At 37.9% G+C, this 11552-nt stretch overlaps 1 protein-coding gene across 1 annotated transcript; it reads right to left on the reverse strand.

The window, feature by feature from the left end:
* Positions 1 to 308: 308 nt before the first annotated feature.
* LOC311284647 (serine/threonine-protein kinase pim-3-like) lies at positions 309 to 10198 on the reverse strand. Its single transcript, XM_084399806.1, has 8 exons — positions 10149 to 10198; positions 8467 to 8689; positions 8121 to 8215; positions 7830 to 7877; positions 6861 to 7631; positions 6605 to 6675; positions 5791 to 5857; positions 309 to 956 (listed from the first exon to the last, which is right to left on the reverse strand). The coding sequence occupies exons 2-5, from the start codon at positions 8468 to 8470 to the stop codon at positions 7311 to 7313; spliced, it is 468 nt and encodes a 155-aa protein (XP_084255932.1). The 5' UTR covers positions 8471 to 8689; positions 10149 to 10198; the 3' UTR covers positions 309 to 956; positions 5791 to 5857; positions 6605 to 6675; positions 6861 to 7310.
* Between the last annotated feature and the right edge of the window lie 1354 nt (positions 10199 to 11552).

Here is an 11552-nt window from a genome sequence, read left to right on the forward strand (position 1 = left end):
GCAGACGCTTCTGCAAACATCTGTGAAAGAACGGGTCGCTCTCAGGAGCTCAAGCGTGGAGCAAGCCTTACATCACCACGTGTCTGTCACACAGAGCGGTTTAAGTTTACTACTAGTGGTCACTAAACACATTTTCTTTACTACAGAGATAGTCTGTTAAACGCAGTTTAGTTCATATTCATGGCGTCTCACAACAGCACAGTTGAGCACGCTTGTTCACAAGATCATCTTAAGTCCTAAAGAAGAATTTTTAATATATTAAGTACAAAATTAGTGTATGAAAATAGAGCACTTTAAGCACTTTATGCGAATACTTTTTTTTTTTCACCTGAGTCCCCTTCACGTTTTCAATATGTTATGGTAGAATATGAGAGATCTGTAATATGAAACGCATATAACCAGAAATGTTGACAATATTTTATTGCTGGTATATTAACTTAAAATAATAATAATAATAATAATAACTTAAATATCTTTGAATGAACACTGTTGGAACAAATACTTTGATGCAAGTCTTCTTGTGTGTGAGGGAGAAAGCACACGGTTCAGCGGACTCAAGACTGCGAGGGAAATAAGCTGACGAACACCCCTCACACACTCCGCTGCCGCCCGTTACTCTCGCCCAGTGTCCACCGTCCGGCCTACAGACATCTGCTTCATACACTAGTTTGTGAATTTGGGGGTTTAAGGCTCTTCCTCCTGAGCGAGTGTCCTGTGTGTCCCTGAACGCTGGACTGGCTCACCTCACACTGTGTGTGTGTGTGTGTGTGTGTGTGCTGTCTCCTCGGCCATGCCATCTTCTCTTTCCTCTGGGGTCAGGGCTTCCCCAATACCATATTACTGTCAGTGACTCCATCTTCTAGGAAGAGGTTGAGGAAGCCTGTGACCGGACTCCTTCCTCCTCTCCTTTCTGTAGGTGTCTCGACGAGACTTCCACCCTTGTCTGCACTCATCCGCTAGTGAAAAGACAATAGAAAACTTTAGTCAATATGTGACTATTATATTTAAGCCTAATGACAATTATCATTATTTTCTCCAGCTAAGGAATTTGTTGACAATACCACAGGGGAGACCAGGTGTAGTACATTTGTGTTTTTCAGAAGTGGCAGAAGTGACAAGGGTTGGGAATCGAAAATCGATTCCAGTTCTGTAATGGATTACTTGAGGTCAGGAATCAGATACTTATAAAATTAATATTTCAATTTCGATTCCTTTGTGAGCATTTCAGCAAATTCACACCCCCAATTTTACCACGGTATAAGTATCATTCTGGTTGAGTACCAACTGTACCTCAGGTCTCCAGCGCTCGTTTCGACAACATTGTCTTGCTTCCTTTGAAGCTGCGGTGAAAAAGACTAGGTGTTGTTTTTATTCCTCTATATTGCCTACGTCAGCTAAACTCACTGTTATATTATTAGCTCGATTACACTAGCTTCAGTCTAAACACATCATGCTGAGGACATCTGCTGGTTAAAGCTGTGTAAATCCAACAAGAACAGCAAAAACATGTTCAGTGACCGTGTACACGCTTTGAAACCGCAGCGCGTGAGCTTAGAATAAACAAACCAGTACTGTATTTTGGTGTGGATGCAAATATAGTTATCGTTATAGTTACTGTTCTTGGTGTGAACGACCTTTTAGCAGAGCTGCTCCTGGAGGACCACAGGTAACATACCTCAGAAGGGCTAAACATACAGCGCTACTCGCCAGCTGAGCAGCGCATGAGGACTGACTAGATGAGCTGCAGCACGTATTGAAAGGTAATGTCTACAGTCTGATAACTGAACTGGGGATGCACCGATATGAAGCCGATAACCCATATACTGGCCGATAAATCGTTAAAGGGTAACTAAACCCTAAACCAACAACTTTTTTTAGTCAATGATCTGTAAGAATGGGGATTTATTAGTGCTGTTCATTGATTCGAGTAAGTTTTTTTACATTTGGGTATAAAGTGTTTTAATTCTACAATATATGGTGTAAAAACGTCTGAGTGCTGCCCTCTTCAGGTTGAACGGTGGCTACTGCAGTTGAATTGTCCTATAGGGGTTATGCGCAACATACTTCCGGGTTCTACAAAACAGATATAACTACTTCCGGTCGTCAACTACTGCGGTAAACACAGCGTAGGAATGGCGACCTTTTATAGCCGGTGTTTACAGGAGCTACCCATTCTATCCATTTCAGATGTACATCGTATTGCCAAACGGACTTCCAAAGCCCCGAGTACTCCGTTAGATAAAGGATTTAAGTTTTTACGCCTCCTCATTTATTCATGATTATGAAGGTATGTAAGTTAGTATATGTAGCTTTTGCTAATGGCACCCGATGTAGAGTTAGCTAACTATCAGTAAGTTAGTTTAGACTTGTATGCTATCATAGTAGTTTAACCTTTTATATTTGCTTGCAGACGATTTAAACAATCAAATGAAGACTGCATTTTATTTTTTTTTATAAAAAATTTTTTTCTGATACTTAAGCATTCGTGACATTTTAATTAAAACAGAAATAAGAATTGTATTCTAAAAAAAGGGCAAAATAAGTTACCTCAGAGATCATCTACCGCTGCAGATGCGTACGGTAATGCAAACCGGAAATGTTTATACCTGTTTTCCGGCTCGAACGTTGGGTGTTCCGCATAACCCCTATTGGATGTTTGCGGTGGTACCAGCTCACCACGCCCCCTTGGTACGAGCTACCATGCCCTTGGCAGTATAAAAACCATCTTGTTTCGTCAAAACCACTGTAGCGAGTGTCGTAGAAATTTTAAACTGTATATTAAACTAACCATGTTTCTAACATCTAACCTTATTTAACATCCAGGGATGCAAACACATGTATGGTCAAAAAGGAGAGAGGTTATCGAAGCCCTCGCCCCGCGGCAAATATCCAGATACTTACATAATTGTGATGAATTTAAGTGATCATTTTGCAGTGTAAGATTACAGGTAACACCTTTAAATATTACATAAATGTATTATGTATTTTTATTAAACTTAGTGAGTCTATAAATCAGCAGCAAAAAGTAATTCTTGAGAAAATCTGCACAGTAATTTTATAAAAATCTAAACATGTTAATAAAAACAAATGACTATTAGTACTCAATCAGGCAATCATACATTTCACAATTTTATATTTATATATGAATGTCAAGAATTCAGAAGTGTCTATATTTTATATAGCCTACACTACACTACACAGAAATAATATACAATTAAATTATGCTTATTTTAAATGTATTGTGCAGGCTAGGTATACAAATATAGGCTTTTAATAATCTTTCATTGCGCAAAACCATGAAAATATGAAACGCTTCAAAACAGAGCGCATAAAGCCCGTATGCGCATCGCGGCTGCAGAATGATGTGCTCAAAGCAACATGGAGTCACAGTGTGCAGCGCTGCACAAGTGCACATTATAATGTGAATATATCATATTGGAGAGAGTTTTACCGTGCATCCTGCTGTAACCGGACGAGGCGCCCTGTTTGAATACTGAATGGAGAATGATTGACAGCCACAGAGGAGGGAAAACGAGTTTCCGTAAACTTTGATTTAATGATGTAAATAGACCGCACATTAAGCTATGGAATGGCTTCAGATGACTTTGTGAAATTATAATCAGACCCTCTCAGACCCAAGTCACCCAAACTGACGTGAAAAAAGCGGGAGACGCCGAAAAGCGCGCTGTTTGCATCCCTGAACATCTAACACTGGAACAGGATGTACTGTACGAAACCAATGGAAAACTTGTGACTTTGAGTGTGTGCGTGTGTGTGAGTATAAATAACATAGTGTGGGAAATGAAACTAGACAGTCTGTTAGTATCTTGTGATTAACAAATGAAGTCATCATTAAATCAGAGTTTGCTTGTGCCAGTGACAGAGGAAAAAGGTTGGGGCTTTTGAACCAATTGAACCAATCATATTGAAGGTGACATGTCTGTCTTATTTGTTTTCTCGATTCTATAAAAACTGTTGTATCTGTGTTTTACGGTGGGATTTCTCAGTGGAATTTGTCTGAGATCCTCCGGCCTTGCTTCTTCTTGGGAGAGTTTCTCTGAGAACTGCTCGAAGACTCTCCCGGCCGTTATTAAAGCATTTAGAGGACATTTGCTGATGTCTGTCTGTTCATTTCTGCTGCGCAGCAGGTCAGTTTATGGAATCAAGTAAGTTAGGGTAAGAGTTGTCAGTTGTCGACGGAAGACGCAAAGAGCTGGAGTATAAAGGTTATTAAGTGTCGATTTGAAGACGCTCTGTGCCGATGAGTAGACGCGACAGATTTTATTTATTAAGTGTCGATTTGCAGACGCTAGATAGTCAGGTTTAGGAAAAAATCCACTGTAGGGAGTCAGGAGTTGGAATTGCGAGTATTGAAAACGATCAGGATATTATATGAAGATGTATTTTTTTTTCTTTTAGTTCTTATTACCAATAAGTTCAATAGACAGCTTCCATCAAACACAAGGTAAAGAGCTACTTAAGCTTGGTATGGATGTTATACCCACTCTGCCAGCTTGGACACACCTGTCTGTCATCTACAACATTCAAGAAAAATGGTTTGCACTTTCTTTCTTTTCTTTTTTTTGGTGGGAGTCCAGTGTGTAAGCGCTACTGATTCACATTTAGACTAAAGAGGGCGGAAATAGGTTGGTTCATATTAATTTTGAGTTTTGTAGCTGTTTTTTTTTTTTATTGTGTAGTAGTGTGTAACTCCAGTTAAAAATGCTTCTTTATAATTCATTTTTACATTATAAAAAAAAATATAAAAAAATATTCAAACATGCAGTGGGGTTAGGAAACCTCTGTATGGCCCTTCTTCAGGAAACTCTTCCCTGATCCGTGTCACAGCGCATGAAGGTATGACCACCCGAACGTGTTGGCCAAGGTACCCCCAACACCACCTAACGACATTGCGATATGCAAGGTGTCTATAAGCGCTGAAAGACAGATGGTGCACATGTATGTTGAAGTGGAGGATACAATTTTTTAAATAAATGATTTCATTATTTATTTTTTATATTTATTTATATAAAATGTAACCTTTCTTCCTGGAACTAACCTGTTTGTAACTGTCTCTTCCATCTTGCCATATAACTGGACGTAAGTGCCCTATACAGCTTGTAACACACAGGGGTTTAGTGCTACTGGCTCAAAGCCTGGATGTGCTGTCACACAACCAATCTGCTCACACCTGGGTACCTACAACATGAGAATGTTTATTACTATTTAGTTAGGATGATTTATTTAATATTTGGTATGTGGAGGTTGTGTATTTTTTCAGGGTTCGTACATGGTGCTTAAAATGCTTGAAGTACTTGAATTTGACTTGAAATTTATGATTTATGAAATGGAACTTAAATTATTGAAAGACAATTTATGTGAAATTAGTGTTTAATTGTATTGATAAAGCAATGTTTTCACACAAAATGATATCTTTATCAGATAGGCTGAAGCTTTAGAGCCATTTTGCATGGCTACGAGTGTGATATTGTTCATAAATATCCAAGTCTGTGACACAGCTTTCATTCTTCAGGTCAATCATATTCATGAGGTGGAAAATCTGTTTGAATGCGATATCTTTGTCATAGTGTAACCTTTCAATGGTTAAAGTTTCCACAGTCATTGCATCTGCTGCACTTTATTTTGAAGTTTGAACCTTTATTTATTTTGTTTAATTTGTTTATTTTTGTTTACCTATTTATCTGTATGAACCCTGGTTTTGTGTATAGTACTTATTAAATGAATGAACTGGACTTAACACTCTGGTCTTGTCATATTTCATAGCTATACCTTGGGTATCTCTCTTCAACAGACGTTCTCTAGCAGGGACAGTGAGCTGCAGTGCCCACAGGTGCACCTGTTGAGACACAATAATTTGTAATTGTAGAGGGAGACTTGAAATATCTGTTTTTCGCTTAATTATTAACACTAAATCATACCAAAATTAACCTAAATGCCTGGGTTTTACATTTTTGATAGTTCGTTCCGTTAACATTTGCTATGAGCGTTAGCCTAATTTAGCCATAATGCTAATGTTTTACCACTGGCCCCATTCTCCCTTGCGCGGCTGCTTCGCTAGCATTGTCGGATGCCGATCGTGATGCGGGAGTTAAGACCGCAGTTTGAGCCAGCGGCTCGAATTGATATGGCTCTGGCCCTGTGTCCACAAACAATTCACCCTCCTCCACTTCAGGTGAAGGTGGGGGAGAAAAGTCCTCGACTTCAAATGACAGCTCTGTTGCAAAGCTACTTGCGTCACGCCACGCACTCTCCATTTTAGAGTCTGACAGCAGCTGTCAATTAATCCGTCACTGCGGGTCTCAGGTGCACGCTCAGCCCCGCCCGTGATACCAATCATATTTCAAGCAATTTAAAATCATCATTGTGAACGGTGTGATGCGTCAGATGCTGAAGTGTCTCAGCTGAAGGACATAATACATTATTTATTGGCTTTAATATATCGGCCAAATTGTCTTATCAGGCTGATAACGATAACATTAAAAATGTACATATATCGGCTGATACCGATATGGTGGATATATTGTGCATCCATAAATTGAACCAAATCAAAAAGACTTGAAAATCTTCAAAATGTAATTAATACCTTAAACCAGTTGTGGAGACTGACTTTCTCCAGTTCAATCTCTGGGTCATTCTGCAGACAACAGCAGCATTCTGTGCAGAAAGATGGGAGAGACGTCTGATTATTACCTTACACTATTATTACCTTATTACGCAAAAATCCACAAGGCCATCATTTATTAGGCCACTAGACTCAGATGTTCCTTTTCCTGCAGTGTTGCTTTGTACGATCTAATACGATTCACTATTAAAATTGTCCTTCGGAACGAAGATCTCACCTTGTGACAAGCCATCTTTGGTCCAGGTGTTGTCAATCATCTTACACAGGTCTCGTCTCCTTGGAAACTTAGAGAATAGTATTTCGTACAAGATTAGTGACCACACTGTCGCTGGTTCCCCGTGATACTTGCCGTACATCTCATTCTCGGGAGGGGCAGTCCTCTTTTGTACTTGGAAAAAGATGTTGTCTGATTTGTAAGTTTCCATTAATACAGCATTTTGTCTAGATTTCCACGATCATGCATGAAATTATTTGATGCTAATTGATTCACGCCGGTGGATCCCAGTCCACGATGCTTGATGAGAGCTTGACTCACTCAGAGTCCCGTGTGAACGGCTATCAACTCATCATCACCAGAGTTTGAGACCCGCCTTACAGCTTTGAGAAATTACACATACCAGCAAAGGACGCGTAACATGCGCTGGTAAGCATTTCACCGCATCCAAAGTCAATCAGTTTGCCTTCGAGGGTGTCCAGTGTAATCAGAGGGTTTTCCATCTGTGCTGTCGCTGTGCAACACCCCGCGGGGACAGCATGTCTGAGCTGCGAATGTTGCCTGGCGCATGATAACCCGTGCCAAATCCTCATCAATGGTGCCCGTGTGGCTCTGCAAAAACTCATACAAGGACACGGGCCGCTCGAGGACCATAATGTAGTGGTCAGGCTCCACCTGCCAGTCCAGAAGCTGGATGATCCGAGGAACCCGGGGCTCGTGGGTCACATGATCGTGCAGAGCGACCTCCAGTGGAACGGGCTTGGAATAACCGTCCTGGAAGAAAGACAGTTGTTATGATGAGTAGATGGATTTAGGATTTACTGTAGGCCAGTCCTGGACAAACTGTTGACATTGGTAGATTGTCTATTCAAAAACCACTTATAGTCTGTGATTAATGTTAATATGAGATGTATGAATTTGAAAACAGTGACTGAGAGGGCAAACAGAGAGAGCACAGCCTACAGTACTTACAACGCTGACACATTTTGTATCGTCATTGTAGGCAAATTTCTCCGCCACCTGAAGAAAAACACAAAAATGGATCTGTGTTAGAATTATTTACAATTAATTTGTTCAAAGTTCATTTATTACATGAATTTCACAAACATGTAGAGCATGTCTGACTATTTAAACAGGTCTGACATGTCAAGTGCACTAAATAGTGAATATTAGACATACTTAAGAGTGCTCGAGTCAGACGAGTATAATACAAGACAAAAGGTAATTATCTAGATAGATATTGTAATTATTGAAGATTAATACCTGAAATCCATCTTCCAAACGAGTCGCTGCATAAACGTTTCCAAATCCTCCGCCACCCAGTTGAATGCCGATTAGATAAAAGCAGGAATTGATTTCTGTTAAAAGAAAAATAAGAGGTGTTGACATGAAATGTCAAGCAGGGACGGTCTACTTTATCTAAAACTATTTCAACAAGATTTTTCTGATTCATAGACAGTTGAATAAAAGCGCTTTTAAAATTTTATTTGTCACACTACAGACTATTTCAGTGACCTGTAGTGTAAATCAGTGTCAAATATACAACTTAACTCATACATATCTACACGTTTAAAGTATAAACCACTGAACTGCTTGTTAGCAAACTGACCCATAGGCTAATTATCCTCTTATTATTCAGCTGCGGGCTCAACAGTGTCCTCTGCTCGACCGTCTGAAGCTCGTGGGACCAAAACACTCATATCAGGTGCGACTGGAGTTATGAAGGAGTCAACATTAAATCTGCACGACACAGTTGAAAACATGGAAGACGTCGTCACTCCAGTCGTCATCCACTTCAGGGTCACCAGTGATATCCTGAGGAGAAGTCAGACCTAAAGAGGGTAATGACATCAATATCACCAAATTAATAAACACTCATATAACTATAAGCTTGCTGTAAATTATGAAGTGACTTTTTGGGTGAATTCTCACTGGACACGTTCTTTCCACTTTTTCAGTTGTCAGTCACTGTGTGCATGCAATACATAAACATCATGTCATGTACTTAATATCCATGTGCATATTCTCCTTGTTAGGCAGTATAGAGACTGGCGGTCACAAGTTTTTGATCGACACGATTTTTAATGTTTTTAAAAGAAGTCTCTTCTGCTCACTAAGGCTGCATTTATTTGATTAAAAATACAACAACAAAAAAAACAAATTTTGTTAAATATTAGGACAATTTAAAATAACTGTTTTCTATTTTAATATATTTTAAAGTGTAATTTATTCCTGTGATCAAAGCTGAATTTTCAGCATCATTACTCCAGTCTTCAGTGTCACATGATCCTTCAGAAATCATTTCTGATATGATGATTTGATGCTCAAAAAACATTTATTATTATTATCAATGTTGAAATAGTTGTGTACAATTTTTTTTCATGATTCTTTGATGAACAGGAAGTTGAAAAGAACAGCATTTATTTAAAATAGAATCTTTTGTAACATTATAAATGTCTTTACTGTCACTTTTGATCAATTTAATTAATCCTTGATGAATAAAAGTATTGATTTATTTTATTTATTTCCCCCCAAAAAAACAAATAAAAATTCTTACTGACCCCAAACTTTTGAACGATAGTGTTTAATGTTACAAAAGCTTTCTATTTCAGACAAATGTTTTTTTTTTTTTTTTTTACTTTCTATTCATCAAAGAATCCTGACATAAAAATGTAAATAACTGTTTTCAACATTGATGATAATAATCAGAAATGTTTCTTGAGCATCAAATCATCATATCAGAATGATTTCTGAAGGATCATGTGACTCTGAAGACTGGGGTATCAATGGGGTATTTGATCAAATGACACTGTCATTTACTACTTTACTTTTAGGAGCAAAATAAATCATATTTATTGTAGAAATCATCACATCTGTCTGCTGGTGGATCAGTGCTTTGTTATTAAACTGTGCCGATTTTAGTCGTGTACGTTAACGTTACTTCACGCGCTTTTGAGTGAAATCTGTGAGACAACGCAGCATTAGAGTGAAAATATTGTTAATAACAATAATAAAAAATAATAAAAAATTTAAACTGACGTTACCCTGACGGTCTGACCGACATGAATCTGAAACGGGTTTCTCAATCCTAGCAGATCTGCTCCATTAGTGACTTCAGACAGGTATAACGGCATTAACGGTAACGTTAGACTATTAACGTTGATGAAAAGTGGACCATAGGGGAAAAAAAAACGGAAAGCGTTTACCGTTTGCGAACAGTAGGCCTAGATGTGGTACGTTTAAAAGACAGCCCGTCAATTTTATACTTATAACGTACAAAAATAACTTTACCTCAGGAAAACTCAGTCAGGCGATGTGGACTCAGTCACTACCAGCTCACCCTTCGCCCTCTGGTTCTTTCGCGGGCTTTGCACGTGACGTGTAAAATAGCCACGTTTCTTTTTTTATAATTTCATTTATTATTATTATTATTATTATTATTATTATTATTATTATCTAAGGCTATTTTATTATTAATAGATAAATTAAGAAATAAAACTGCAGGTACTTTATGTAGCCTAGTTATTATTACTGATATTAGTATTATTACTATTATTACAAATCTGTTCACTTAAAAATCAAAAATCATTGTTTTGAGAAAGAAATTAATAAATTTGTCCGTGCATTTCAGTGTAAATATACCTAGTTTGATCATGAAATCAAAACTCAACGTTTTGAGAGACAAATACAGTTTTCACCCTTGCATTTCTGTTTATTTTGTATGTTGAATATGTCAAGTCACCTTTATTTCTGTAGCACTTTATACAGATCTTTTCAAAGCAGCTTCACAATAGTAACAAATTCAAATCATTCTGTAAAGCAGCTCTAACCAGCCAATAGTGTCATAATTCAGCTCAAGTCAGTTCAGTGTTGATTCAGTTCAGTTCAATAACTGTTACGTTTATCAATTGTGCATATACTGCAGGCTATCAGTGTTGTTGTGCTCATGTGACAAACTCCTGTACCTCCACTGCACACTGAACAAGAAAAAGACACAAGAGAGTAGTCTTTTACATTATCTGTGTTTAGTTTGGCATGTACAGTATGGCTAATCATTTAATGGTTTGTGTGTAGAGTTTGCAAAAACACCATTTTAAGAAGAGTTAAGATAGTTTTGAATAAAGTGTTTTGAAAAAAGTGTTTGCTTTTACAAGAGATGTGATGTTTTGTATCTTGTGTTTTGTGGTTTTATAGAGTTTTGAGAAACAGAGCCATAGTTTCAGAAACTGCGAGTAAGCAATTAAAAAACAGTAAAAAGAGGAGACTTGGTGTAAGCGTTTTGCTACTTCTGTGTAACTCCATAACGTCCACTATGGTTTCGGACACCACTACAAATGTCTGTCCCCTCAAATAGGCCATTATTATTATGGTGTCTGGAACCATAGTGGACGTTATTGAGTGCACTTATTCACACTACTGAGTGTTTTGGACACAAGCGCTGAGCCGCTGTCCTGTGCTGAAACTCCCTCATTCCCAAAAGTCCCAGTGGAGTGACAGAAACTGCTAATTATCTCATTTAACTCAACTGTTAACGAAATTTGTATTTTGTGTTTCTGCTGTAATAAATTATACGGTATTATACTGTAATATCTATATTGATATATTACTGCTAAATATTATTGTAATTTTCTAAATAATTACTAATAATGATAATATTACATTATAATTAGGCTATATAATATGTAGTTATTACAG

The sequence above is a fragment of the Rutilus rutilus genome, assembly GCF_951802725.1.
Source record: "Rutilus rutilus genome assembly, chromosome: 25".
Lineage (NCBI taxonomy): Eukaryota > Metazoa > Chordata > Actinopteri > Cypriniformes > Leuciscidae > Rutilus > Rutilus rutilus.